This window comes from Carya illinoinensis, chromosome 16, assembly GCF_018687715.1.
Source record: "Carya illinoinensis cultivar Pawnee chromosome 16, C.illinoinensisPawnee_v1, whole genome shotgun sequence".
In the NCBI taxonomy this organism is placed as follows: Eukaryota; Viridiplantae; Streptophyta; class Magnoliopsida; order Fagales; family Juglandaceae; genus Carya; species Carya illinoinensis.
Window position 1 is genome coordinate 27,282,273 of NC_056767.1, and position 14,857 is coordinate 27,297,129.

Below are 14,857 nucleotides of genomic sequence, written 5' to 3' on the forward strand. Positions count from 1 at the left end.
GGAACACAACCCCCCCCCCCCCCCCCCCCCCCCCCCCAACACAAAAAAAAAAAAAAAAAAAAAAAAAAAGGCACTTCAAGGTCAATAACTTCCTTCCAAAGCGCATCCCCCTCCAAGTGATACCTCTAAAACCATTTTCCCCATAGAGCTTTATTGAAAGTCCTCAAATTGCGCACCCCCAAGCCACCATTCGAGATATGAGAGCAAACTTTATTCCACTTAACAAGATGGAATTTTGTTTCTTCTCCCACTCCACCCCATAGGAAAGCCGGAAAGCCCTAAATAGTTTCTCAATCCTATTAGCCACCCCTACAGGCAAAGGAAATAGAGATAGAAAATAGGTGGGAAGGTTAGATAAAATACTCATAATTAATGTGAGTCTACCTCTTTTAATAAATACATCCATTTCCAGCCAGCCAACATTTTCTCAACTTTCTCTATAACCCCATCCCAAATAGCTCTAGCATTAAATGTCGCCCCTAGTGGAAGACCCAAATATTTCATAGGCAAAGAAGACACTTTACAATCTAGGAGGCTTGCCAAGCTAGTGATGCTAGGCATGAGCCCCACCGAAACCATCTCGGACTTACCCAAGGTTCACCTTAAGACCCAACACGGCTTCAAAGCATAACAAGAGTGCCCTTAAGGCTTGAATTTGGCCTTGATCGACCTCACAAAAAAGAAGAGTATCATCTCCAAAAAGGAGATGTGAAATTATGATAGAACTGTTGGTATCATTTCCCATTGAAAAAACCAGATGAGAAACCTCCCCAAATAGCAGCCTTCACCATCCGACCAAGTGCCTCCATAACAATAACAAAGAGAAAATGAGACAATGGATCCCCTTGCCTCAAATCACAGGAACTGTTAAAAAAACCAACAGGGGTGCCATTAACTAGTACTGAGAAGCGAGCGGTAGTAACACAATGCTGAATATGAGATCCAACTATCTCCAAAGCCACACCTCCCGAGCAAGTAGAAAAGAAATTCCCAGTTCACATGTTTATATGCCTTTTCCATGTCAAGCTTGCCCAAATTACCTAGAACTCCTGAGCTCAACCTACTATCCAAGCACTCATTGGCTATAAGAACCGAATAGAGAATTTGCCTCCCCTGAACAAATGCATTTTGAGGCTTAGAAATAATTTGTTCCATGACAAAGCTTAACCGATTAGCAAGAACCTTCGAAATAATCTTGTATACCCATCTCACAAGACTTATGGGACGAAAATCTTTAACTTCCATTGCCCCATGTTACTTCGGTATGAGAGCAATGAACGTCGCATTGAGGCATTTCTCAAAATTCTTAAAGGAGTGGAGTTCAAGAAACACCTTCATAACATCACATTTCACAATATCCCAACAAGCGTGAAAAAATCCCATCGAAAAGCTATCAGGACCTAGTGCTTTGTCTTTGGCCATACCACCAATAACTTTATAAATCTCATATTCTTCAAAGGGTCTTTCCAACCAGCTTGCACTTTATGGATTAATAGACTCAAACAACAAACCGTCAATGTTTGGCCTCCAATTAGCCAGTTTCGTGAGGATGTTCTCATAATACTGCATCATATGTTTCTCGATCTCAGAGGGGGTAGAGAGCACTTGATTACCTGAATGAAGTAACTCAATAGTCGATAGCATTGCTACTCCGATGTGAATTAGCCACTTTATGGAAAAATTTCATACTTTTGTTGCCTTCTTTTAGCCAAAGGGCCTTGGATTTTTGTCATCACGAGGTCTCCTCCATTAACAACACCCTCTCCAATTCAGTCTTAACCGAGCTATTCCTCAATAATACCTCCTTTGACGTATCTCCCATAAACTCCTTCCCCTCTAAAGCCTGCAACTCCTCCATAAGGGAAATCTTCTGATTGTCAACATTTACAAAAACTTCCAGATTCCACTTCTTTAAGTCTTGCTTCAAAGCTTTAATTTTATCTGCAAGAATAAAACTAGGGGTGCCTATGAGCTGGTAAGAAGACCACCAAGATCTCACCTTCTCTGCAAAGCCATCAGCAGCTAGCCACATATTTTCAAACTTGAAATACTGGCGTGCCCCATGAATGCCTCCACAATCTAACAAAACAGGAAAGTGATCTGAACAAACTCAAGGCAGACGCTTCTCGCATAGTTCCGGAAGGTGGGCCTCCCATAAAGGAGAGACAAGAAACCTATCCAGTCTCGACCAGCCTCGACTATTGGACCATGTGAACTCGCCCCCGACAAGTCCATGAGATCCAAATCTAATATGAACTCCGAAAACTCCTCCATGGCCAAAGAATTGCTATAAGTCCCCGATCGCTCACTAGGAAAGCGGGTAGCATTAAAGTCCCCACCCATACACCACGGCATGTCCCATAAATAGTATAAGCCCTCCAACTCCTCCCATAGCCTTCTCCTATCTCTATCCATGTTTGGCCCATAGGGCCTACATAAGCCTACTCCCACCCATCTTCAAAATTTTTAAATAAACTAGTGACCGAGCAATTCCCAATTCACTCCTCAACCACCTCCACCACTCTTTTATCCCACATTAAAAGAACGCCGCCTAAAGCTTCCAAAGAAGCCAAATAAGACCAACCCACAAAAGAACACCCCCATAAACTATGAATGATTCTTCTATCAATAACACGCAATTTTGTTTCTTGAAAACACACAACATCAATCTTCCACATCCGCAATAATGATTTAATGCGAAGGCACTTATTGCGATCATTAAGCCCCCGCACGTTCCAAGAAAGGATCTTAGGTTTTATTGAATATATGGTATGTTACAGAGTTATAAAAATGGTAGTGTCTCAATTTTCATCTTCACTTAAAGTAGGCAACTGGAAGTATAGGTTATTACACTTTTCTCCATTATCCTTTGATTTTGCCATCATATTTATTCGTCTTATAGCAAATATCATATGCATCCTCATTTATTTTTATTAAATGTATGGTATGTTACTGAACGTCATTTTTCAATTTTTAAGTAATATCATTATAAAAATTGTATTCATGTTCTGCAATGCCTTCAATCATTAGATTTGGTTGGAGCCCTTCTTGTAGTGCTGACTAATTTATGTAATTTGCTTTTTGGCAGTTTAGGTTGGCTTATGTGGCCCCCGAGTCGAGAGTGGTTGGTGCTGGAGAGTTAGTTGATCATCCAAAAAAAATTGCTCTCAACTATATTCGTGGATTTTTTTTCATTGACTTGTTTGTTGTTTTACCGCTTCCGCAAGTAACGGTCCTCTCTCACTCTTATTCTTCCCTTTATTAAGTTTAAATGCATCACTATCAACATATATGCCACATCCAGATGCTTAATGCCTAGGGAATTTTTGATAAGAAGATTCACATTTCAAGCTTAATCTGTACTTTGTTGTGGGTAACATTTTCATTGTGAATTAAATTTAAATTGTTGTCTTTTAAATTGTGTTTTTTGCAGTTATTTTAAATCGATTGTTTTTTTTTTTTTTTCTATCATAATTTGTTGAAATTTGCTTAGAATGCCCAAAAGTGCATCATGTTTCTAATCTAGGGTGTGTAGTGGGATGTTGACCCTCAAGGACTGTATAATATAGGGCGCATAAGGTACGGTTTTGATCTGTGTAGTGAAACTTGAACCTGTTAAAAATTATAATGTGTTATTGATGATTGATTAGAATTTTGGTATTTGTTGATGAACAATCCCTCGTGACATGTGGTAGAGTGGGTACAATAACAAAGTTCACTGTACAGAAGGCCAGACTAGAGTGCTATGGAACTGGGAAACTTTTCTTACCATATTGGTTATTAAAAGAAACTTTTACTTTCTTTGGTGTGGTGAAATGACGAGAGCTGATGAGAGCTACCAATCTCATTCTCCATTTAATTGTATGTATGCCAGGAAATAATGATTTATTTCCTTCTATTGTTTTTTTATAAGAAGGATATAATTCATTATTGCTTGTTAACATCTGTATTTGAAAGAAAAGGTTATGTACATATATCCAGAAAATGCTAGAATTTACAGAACTATCCCGATATTATCCAATCTGCTGACGTGGCAGTGTTCAATAACTCTCATATCAATCCTGGGTAAAACAGATAAAAATGCTAACTGAATGTGTCATTGTTTAATAATCCTTGAATCAATCTTTGTTAAAAAAAGATAAAGATCCAAGTGTTATTAAACACTGCCACGTCACAAAAGTGGGATAATGGAGTAGTTTCTAGCATCACTCGTATATATTCTCAACTCATTCTGTGTTGTATTTAAACTTTATACGATGGTTACCTGTGTTGATCATTTGGTTTATCTGCAGAGTACTGCTATAGTACATGCTACATATAATTGATGTGTATCTCCATTTACTGATTCTTGTCATAAACTTCTTCCTCTTCTTCTTCTCTTTCTTTATTTTTATATATTTTTATATTGCAGATCATAGTATTGTTTGTTCTACAAAAATCTTTGAGATCAGGAGCCAATAGTGCTAAAAATCATTTACAGACAGCTGTTCTTGTTCAGTACATTCCTAGGCTGTATAGGTTTCTGCCTCTACTTGCTGGTCAGTCTTCAAGCAGCTTGGTATTTGAGTCAGCATGGGCAAATTTTGTCATAAATCTTCTCACTTTCGTGTTGTCCGGCCATTTTGTTGGGTCATGCTGGTACCTCTTTGGGTTACAGGTGGGTGGAGGTTGTCATATCATCTAAAGATGATTTTTGGACTTTCTTTCTTCGTACAACTTTATTCTTCTTGCTGTTTCTGGAATTTTGTTTGAACTAAACTCTTTCCCTTGTACATGCATATGTGTTTAGTTGGTGAAGTGTTTACCAAAGTGAAATATCTTCCAGTTCTGGTTGCCTTTAATGAATTTCAGGCATAATGCAAGTGTTGGCTGAATGATTTCTAGTAGGAATATCAAGTCCGAAGATCATGCAAACAAAAATAAGAAAAGAAAGAAATAATCATTGCATCTCTTGTGTTCGAAGTATCAGTCATGTTATTCTCTTTATTTTTTTTGGCAAAAAAAAAAAAAAACTCTTGATGTTTTCATTTATAGTTGTCATGATAGTTGATTATTTGTAATTCAAAACATTAAAATTAAAACCAAGAAGATGGGCTGTTTGGTAAATGAGAATTTCTGTAATCTTTGAGAATTCCTTAAAAACGTTTTGGGTTGTGTTCTATATTGGGTTTTGTGAAAGTGGGTAAGTAGAATGAGAAGTTGCTTGGGTAAAACGTTTTTTTGTATGTATTTTGCATTGGAGTTTGGGGAAGGGGGTAGGTACAATTGAAAAGTAGTTCAGATAAAAATTTTGCAAGAGGCGTTTTCTTGGATTTGTGTTTGTGTGTGTTTTATACAGAAACTTTGGAAAATGATTAGATGAGACTTCTTTTTTGAGAAATAGAAAAACAATTGTGTTTAAAAGATGTTTGGATTGAAGTTCAAATTTCTATGTAAAAAAATTGAGAACTTTTTTTTTTTTCTTTCTTTTGATAGGTAAATATGATTTTATTTGATCAAGTAAACAGGCTAGTCCCAAGTACACAGGAAGCATACATGGAGAACACCTAGTTACAAGTTAGGATCTAGAAGTGACCACTTTTTTTTTATAAGAAAATTTTATTAATCATGTAATTAGGCATAGCCCAGGTACATAGGAATATACAACAGATGAACCTAATTACAAGCTAAGCGCTGTGTTCTTTATAAAAAAATTGAGAACTTTTTTTTTTTCTTTCTTTTGATAGTTAGTTAGGATCTAGAAGTGAATAATTTTTTTTTTTTTTTATAAGAAATTTTATTAATCACGTAATTAGGCCTAGCCCAGATACACAGAAAGTATACAAGAGGTAAACCTAATTACAAGCTAAGCGCTGTGAACATCAGCATAGAAGTCATTAAAGCTAGTCTACTCCCATTCAATACAATGGCTGAAGCCCAAAGTAACAATGTATGATACAAAAAGTCCCTAAACCCTTTCATCGACCGTTCCCTGTTGTCAAAGCAGCGACCATTCTTTTCATTCCAAGTACACCACATTAAACATAGAGGCACCATCTTCCAAACAGCCGCAATTTGACAATTACCCTGAATTCCTCTCCAGCATAACAATAAGTCAACCACCTTCCTAGGCATGACCCAGGCAATGCCAAGCCTAGAAAAGATATCATCCCATAAATCCTTGACCACTTTGCAGTGTAAAAGAAGATGATCCACTGTTTCTCCATTATTTTTACACATAAAGCATTAATCCATTATTAAGAATCCTTGCTTTCTCAGCTTATCAATAGTCAATATTTTCCAATGGGAGGCCAGCTAGCTAAAAAAAGCAACCTCAAGCGGACCATTACTCATCCAAATGCTCTTCCAAGGGAAAACCATAGAAGAATGAGGCGACAAAACCTTGTAGAAGGATCTGACTGAGAAGTTGTTGTTCCCAGTATGATTCCAAAGCAACCTGTCTTCCCCTTCAGCTTTTAGGTTCAGCGCATAAAGTGCCTTGTAAAGGTCTGTAATATCTCCCACCTCCCAATCCTGTACAGCTCTAGTAAACCTCACCAACCATTGGAGAGAACCAGTGAAATGACCATGTTATCAGCCACTGAAGCATCCTTATCCAAAATGATCCTATAGAGTGAAGGGAAAGTGTTCTTCAAGGCAATATCACCACACCATATATCAGACCAGAATCTGATTCGTGTTCCCCTTCCCACCTCAATTCTGAAATTGTTGGAGAAATCTTCCCATCCATTCCTGGTACATTTCCAAACTCCCACCCCATATGCTGCTCTTACTTCATTAGAACAACATCCTCCCCAAATGCTCCCGTATTTGACTTCAATAACATTCCTCCAAAGATTGTCCCCTTTCCGATGATACCGCCATAGCCATTTCCCTCATTGAGCAGAATTGAAGATTCTCAACTTTCTAATCCCCAAACCGCCACAAGGTAGAGGGGATCTAGCAGTGAATACTAGAAATCATGGGAACTAGTCCCATTGAGAACAATGACAGAAGCCCACAAGAATAAAGTGTGGAAGAAGAAACATCTAAGATCATCCAAAGAGTAATCTCCATCTTCAAAATGTCAACATTCCTTTCCAGCCAAACACATCACATGAGACATAAGGGAATCATATTCTACACTGCAGCAGTTTGGTGATTACCTTGAAGGCCTCTCCAACTAGCAAGGAGATCCACCACACTCCTAAGCATTGGCCACACAAGTCTGGTCCTACCAAAAATCTCATCCCATAAGACCCTGGCCACCTCACAGTGAAGTAATAAATGATCCATTGTTTCACCACCTTTCCACATATAGAACCAATCCATAACTACAAGTCCTCAATTTCTCAGATTGTCCACGGTTAGAATTCTCCCAAGAGAAGCATTCCAAACAAAAAAGCAACCTTGGGGGGCACCTTGCTCCTCCAGATGCTCTTCCAAGGAAAAGGATTAAGATTATGATGTGTCAAAACCTTGTGTAAGGATTGAACAGCAAACTTCCTACACCCTGAATGAAACTAAACCATCTTATTTGCCTCATCCCTACCAATACTCAATGCGCACAAGTGGAAAAGCTCATATAGCCAAATTTCCCAAGCCACTCTAGTAAAATGAACTTATAACGTCTAATTTACTGATAAATCAGTGATCCACGTTTTTCAACATTTAGGCCACACAGAAAAAAAAATTTTTGACATTTATTATCTCATCGAATATCATTATGTTGGCTGTGATGCTTCAAACATGAAAGGGTTAAGTATGCAATTGTCTCTTCTTGTTTCTAGTTTGGCCAAATGTTCTGTTGCTATATGCCCGGAGTTTTCTTGTTCAACAATATTCAAATTTTCTCATTTTACTTCTTTTCTTGGTTCAGAGGGTTAATCAATGTCTTCGAGAAGCCTGCCATCACTCTGGAATTGATTCATGCACAAGCTTTATTGACTGTGGCCATGGCAGCGATATTGAAAATTTTCACTCTGGTCAATCACGGAATACCTGGAAAAACAACAAGAATGCAAGTGCTTGTTTTATGAAAGATGGTTTTTCTTATGGAATCTATGAGCAAGCTGTCAATCTTACCACTAAACATAGCATTATAACCAGATATACATATTCATTATTTTGGGGATTTCAGGTATTTCTTTTATTTATCTCTACTATTTTTGCCATATCTGTTTATCTTGTGTGTCGTGTGTACCCATACAAGTTGAATATTAATCAGAAATAAATCTTATAGTGTTTAAATTAACTAATGTTTTTGCCTCCTGTGTCCTTGGGCAATCCCTGCTTACTTCTGTCGATAAAATTTTATTTTACCTATCAAGAAAAAAAATAACTAATGTTTTGTGCGCGGAGGGGTTTACAAAAACTACATTACAAATGCTATAATGCTGCTCGTATACATACTTGGACATAACATTCTTGATGAAATATATTTTATAACTTCTAAAGCATGCTTTGAAGTCACACATCAACAATTTCATTATATTATATTATTATTTCTAAATGACAATTAGTGATATGAAGTCTCCTCATCCACTCTGCATTTATGTTATGATTACTTTTAAACGACAATTAGTGCTATGCATATCCCAATGAAAATACTTCTCTTGAAATTATTCTGTTTATAGATTGTATTACATGATAACCCGGCATGGTTCATTTTTAAAATAATCAAAAGTGTTTGTGTATCTGATTCAATCATTTTTTCTGAAATATATAATTAATTACACCCGTTACGGACTCTGCAATTCTGTATATGATTTTATGAAGCAAATCAGTACACTGGCTGGAAATCAAACTCCGAGTTATTTTGTTTGGGAAGTCCTTTTTACGATGGCCATCATTGGGCTCGGCCTTTTGCTCTTTGCTCTACTCATTGGAAATATGCAAAACTTTCTTCAGGCTCTTGGACGAAGGTACAATTTAATGTGGTTGGTTCTTGTTCTTAGATTTTTGTTCATGGACCACTTGAAGGGGAGCAGTGCATATATTGGTTGATACAACTAATCTTCTTTAAACCTCATTTGATATATCCTCCATTAAAGTTAAGTGAATAGCAAAACTTGCCAATGCCAGTTGTGAGAGCTAATATACTTTCCAAGCCAGTCTTTTTTATACCCATGCATGCTATTATCTCACCTGCACGTGACTGATCTGCTTCTCATAATTGCATTTGTTCTGCCTATAGATTGCTGTGTCTTTGAGATTTTCTGATGGATTTTTTAGTTAATAACTTTTGACTAGATTATCAGTAAGAGGTGGCTACTTCGGAAACGAAAATATATATATATATTTCTCCAATTTTCAGCAATATCATAATTATAATGAATACTAGAATTTAATCCATTAAAAAATCTGTGTTATCAAATGTTAGATCATTTTTATGACCCCTTTTCTTTTTCTTTTTGGGTTCACATGGACAAAATTCATGGATCTTTTCCCGACACTAGTCTTACTTTATAAAAAACCTTTATAGAACATAAGCTAGTGCCAGGCTGTGCATTCAGTAGAATTTCTTCCCTTCTGTATCTGCCACCTTTTTTCTTCCCTTCTGGATATGATAGGGCTGCAATATGGTCCCCTTGGTCCGGCAAGGGGGTTGGACCGAGGACCACACTGACCCCAGTCTAGGGCTTGGTGCGCTGACTGGACCATGCCAATGGGGTGGTTCATACCAGTGGGCAACTATCCTTCCACCCTCAGTGTGGTCCGCTGCTTTCATTGGTTCTTTAAAAGTCAAGAAACAAAATAATAAATCATAACTCCTAAAACAAACCCAGTTACCCAAACATCAAAGCAACACATATCGTAAAATCAAATAGATCAACATCAAAATATGGGTAAAAAAGAAAAAGAAATAAGGCACTAACGGACGTAGATGAAGTGATGGTGAGAGTTTACGGCTGAAGAAGGCACAATGGCTGGCAGCAGCAACTTGGACTTATTGAAGAAGCAAAAAGAAAAACCGTCGGGCTCAATAAAAGCGAAGGCTAAGGTGGCTTGAGTTAAAGTGCTTAAATGATGGGAAAATTATTATGTACTCATGGAGTTTGGATGACGTGGTAATCCCACCCTAAATATTGTGGACTGGTTCTGTTCAGCTCCGTCTTCTTGAACTGGCACCATTAAACTGATGACCCAACCAAGCGAGTTGGTGCTGAAAGAAAAAGGACTCGGTGGTCGGTCCTTCGGTTCTTCTCTAGACCCCTAGGTTACGAAAACGAGTAGTATATGTAAATAAGTTCCTTTTATTGAAAAAACAGTGTCAGAAACTTTTTATTTTGGTCATATTTCTTTCGTGTTATGACTGTTGGAATATCATCTCATTAACATCAATTTTATAATGTTTCAAGTAATTAAAGCATGTGGAACGCCACTCAGTTTTTGGATAACATTTTTCTCTCTGTTTTAGTTTTGAAGTCAAAGATTCATGGAATAAAATGAATAATAGACCTCATTCTCTAAATATGTTATAGGACGTGAGTATTTCAGTCATAGAGATCCGTATTTATATTTTCCATTGAGTTTTAATTTTTGAACTTATAATGTGCCACCGAATATTTGGACTTCTTTGACCAGTTGATTTGCTTTGTCGGTGGTTATCTCCTAGGAGGTTGGAAATGTCTCTCAGACGTCGTGATGTTGAGCAATGGATGAGACACCGACGCTTGCCAGAGGAACTAAGGCGGTATGCCATTCTCTTGATTTTGCTTACACTCTCATTCACACATTACATAGTTCTCTCCCTGTATGGTATAATATTTGAGTGCCATATGACTAGGACTAGCTCCTTTTGCTAGAAAAATCCCTACATTCTGGATAAATTGTAACCATACTCTTCCTTCCAAAAGTTTGTGGTGGGCCATTGATAGAGAGTTGCATAAATATTAGATAACCCTTTGTTAAAAAAAAAAAAAAAAAAGCACTCTTAACAATATTGAGCTATTTAATTCCAATTTTTGTTCCAAAGACTCCTAGGATACACTTACTGCTAAATATTTTGGAGCAAAATTACACATTTTAAGAAGAGGCCAAAAATTTGTCTAAGTTTGGTAGTCCCCAAACCTGAATCCTTAGCTAGAGAACATTAATTAAAGGGAAGATTTTCTACAATGATACTCATACAAGGTTCTAAATGAAATACTCATATATTCTCATGCTCCAAAATTAATAATCCATGATTCTGGAATAGATGATAGGATTGATAGATTGATGTAGTACTTAAATGAGAAATGGTGGCTATGAATGTGAATGGATGGCTCATTTACTAGACATAAGTTGAGCATTCTTGTGACATTTACTTCTATGGGAGGATGGTGAATGAGAGTTTGTTTGTTTTTATTTTTTTGGATTGTTAATGAGAGTTTTCTGAATGAGATCCCATATTACCTAGGAGGGAGAAGTTGAGTTTTCCTTAGATTTTTTACAAATAACAGAGGCAACTGTAGCCAAAAGTGCACGACTTACCCATGCCACAACAGAATGACATGACTCAAATGTTAGAGATTTGAGTGGGATAGATTGTAAAAACCTCACATCTATGGAAGAGCCATGAATTAGAGCTTAGAAGATTATATTTGCACACTTCCTAAGAGGGAGAAGTTATTGGGCTTTGTAATGATTCCAAGGGTCTTTAATTGTAAGCTTGGCCAGTTCTTTTGGAATATAAGTGTTCTAGCCCTAGCTGGAAGATGGTCTAGATGATAGGGGGAAATCATTGTGATAAACACTCAGATGAGCTGACCTAGATGGGATGCCATGTAAATCCTAACAACAATATGAAGAATGGTTATTGTGAGCATAATGAGTACATCTATGTGGTTATTGACCTCTAATGCTGCTTTTATGAGTCTTTCTGCCACATGCACTATCGCCTACTCAATTTCCGTGTTGTCCCCAATAATAATTAGAATCACCATAAGAAACAACTAGAGTTGACTAGTTGCTACTGTTATCATATAACTTAAATGAGAACACACTTCGTGTTACAGAGATACTTTTAGGCCTTTCTATATCTAGATAGTATAGCAAAGAAATAGTTTAGCTGTAAATAGATTTAACGTGTACAGTAAAACCAGCAGCAATTTAGGTGCTGAAAATCATGCTAAACATTTGGCGCTCTATTGTAACTCTCCTCTATTTATTTTTTTTTGATAAATAAATAAAATATACTGATCAAAGAATGGCAAGGTCAGTACACAACTCTAATGCCCTAACTAAGTAGGCACATTGAAATCATGCTAAACATTTGGCGCTCTATTGTAACTCTCCTCTATTTATTTTTTTTGATAAATAAATAAAATATATTGATCAAAGAATGGCAAGGTCAGTACACAACTCTAATGCCCTAACTAAGTAGGCACATTAGAGACAAGAAAATCATGAAAGGTCATGCCGTTAAAATCTACAGCAATAGCCCAACTACAAGAGTTCTAAAAAATAAAACTTTAAGCTCCCCCAACGATCTCTCTTGGTCTTCAAAAGTCCGCTCATTGCGCTCTTGCCACAGGCACCACATAATACATAGAGGGATCATCTTCCAAATCTCTTTAATTGGTTGCCTACCTCTTATGTTTGACCAGCTGGCCAGAACTACCTCCACTGTCTTCAGCATAACTCAGGCCATATCCATTCGAGCAAAGACCTCATTCCATACAATCCTAGCTGTATCACAATGCAAAAGTAGATGCTCTACCGACTCTCCCCCTCCTCTACACATGCAATACCAATCTGCAATGATAATCCTCCTTTTCCTGAAGTTATCAGTGGTGAGAATCTTTCCCAAAGAAGCAGTCCATACAAAGTAAGAAACTTTGGGAGGGGCCTTGTGTCTCCAGATCTTCCTCCAAGGGTATTGAGTGTTGGGCTCTTGGGTCAGGGCCTTATAGAAAGAACGAACGGAAAAAGTACCTTTGCCTGCTAGAGTCCACCACATAACATCCTCTTGTTACCTTTTTGGTCTTATAGAGTATAAGAGTCCATAGAAATCTGCAAAGCTGCTTATTTCCCAATCCTGTGCCGCCCTACTAAAATTAATGTTCCAAAGTATCTATGCCCCCGAGATCTCCATGATCTTTGACACTGCAGCATCCTTGTCCCTTGCAATCTAGAAAAGGGAGGGATACAGGTCTTGTAAAGCCCTATTGCCACACCAAACATCTCCCCAGAATTTAATCCTCGATCCCACACCCAGCTGAAACTTAACGTACCGGTTAAAGACCCCCCACCCTCTTCTTATATGTTTCCACAACCCAACTCCATAGGCCCCCCTTACTTCTCTAGTACACCAATCTCCCCATAAACCACCACATTTCTTATCAATCATCAATTTCCATAAAGAGTTTGGTTCCTTAGCAAATCTCCATAGCCATTTGCCTAATAATGCTCGATTGAATATCCTTAAACTTCTAATCCCCAAACCTCCCCCGAGATAGGACGCCGCACTTGCCCCCAGTTAACCAAGTGAAACTTGAACTCTTCTCCCATACCCCCTCACAAAAAATCATGCTGGAGCTTCTCAATACGGTTCACCACACTTGCAGGTATTGGGAAAAGAGATAAAAAATAAGTAGGAAGGTTAGAAAGAGTACTCTTTATCAAGGTAATCCTTCCACCTTTCGACAAGTACATTCTCTTCCACCCTGCTAGTCTTCGCTCTATTTTCTTAATCATTGTATCCCATATCGAAGGCGCCCTCGAAGCATTTCCCAATGGAAGTCCCAAATAAGTCATAGGAAAAGCAGTAATCTTGCATCCCAACATCCTAGCCAACTGGCATATATTCGAAACTTCCCCGATTGGCACCATTTATGATTTCTCTAAGTTCACTCTCAACCTGGAGATCGCCTCAAAGCAAAAGAGTAGTGCCTTCAAAACTTGCAACTGATTTTGCTTTACTTCGCACATAATAAGAGTGTCATCTATAAACAGTAAATGAGTAATATTAATAGTGCCTCTATCCAGGGTACCAATCGGGACACCGTTTAGTAGACCATTTGCAACCATAGCTGCGAGCATCCTGCTTAGAGCCTCCATAACTATTACAAACAACAAGGGTAACAACGGGTCCCCTTGTCTCAGACCACAAGAACTATGAAAAAAACCCACTGAACATCCATTCACCAACACAGAGAACTTTGCTATAGATATGCACCAATAAATCCATGCACTCCATCGCTCCCCAAAACCACATCTCCTGAGCATATGAAGAAGGGAAATCCCAGTTAACATGGTCATAGGCCTTTTCCATATCAAGTTTGCACATGACCCCTGTATTCCCGGCTTTCAAACTGCTATCAAGGCATTCATTGGCAATTAGCACCACATCCAAAATCTGTTTGCCTTTTACAAAGGCGTTTTGAGGTTTCGTGACAATCTTTCCCATCACCTCGCTCAATCTATTTGCTAGTACTTTAGAGATGATCTTATAAACCCCCCCGTTCACTAGACTAATAGGCGAAACTCTTTAATCTCCGCAGTCCCCACCTTTTTAGGTATCAATGCTAGGAAAGTGGTGTTAATGCTTTTTTCAAATTTTTCAGTCACAAAAAACTCTTGGAACACCTTCATGAGATTCTCTTTTAGCACTTCCCAACAATCTTGGAAGAATCCCATAGAAAATCTGTCCGGTCCTGGAGTTTTGTCCCTGGCCATTTTCCTTATTACTTCAAAAAACTCTATTTCCCCAACTTCTTCTGTTCTCTATTTCTCTCAATTGCAAGATTAGCATCACAAGCTTATGGAATAGGAAGATAAGAAAATTAAATTAGGGAAGACACCCAATACATTTGATAATTCTTTGATAGACCAGGTAGGAAAATAACTAAAGCTAAAATATAGGAAAATATAGAAAGAAGTTGTAACACCCCAA

At 37.8% G+C, this 14,857-nt stretch overlaps 1 protein-coding gene across 4 annotated transcripts in view; it reads left to right on the top strand.

The window, feature by feature from the left end:
* The window catches only part of LOC122299070 (probable cyclic nucleotide-gated ion channel 20, chloroplastic), a 39,912-nt gene that overhangs the window by 17,750 nt on the left and 7,305 nt on the right, over positions 1-14,857 (top strand). For 3 of the 4 annotated variants that reach the window (XM_043108981.1, XM_043108982.1, XM_043108983.1), the window contains 5 exons: positions 3,089-3,232; positions 4,412-4,657; positions 7,859-8,119; positions 8,758-8,903; positions 10,598-10,675. In XM_043108981.1, the coding sequence (XP_042964915.1) occupies positions 3,089-3,232; positions 4,412-4,657; positions 7,859-8,119; positions 8,758-8,903; positions 10,598-10,675 (875 nt within the window). The remainder of the gene's footprint in view (positions 1-3,088; positions 3,233-4,411; positions 4,658-7,858; positions 8,120-8,757; positions 8,904-10,597; positions 10,676-14,857) is intronic. The other variant, XM_043108984.1, reaches the window with a different exon arrangement.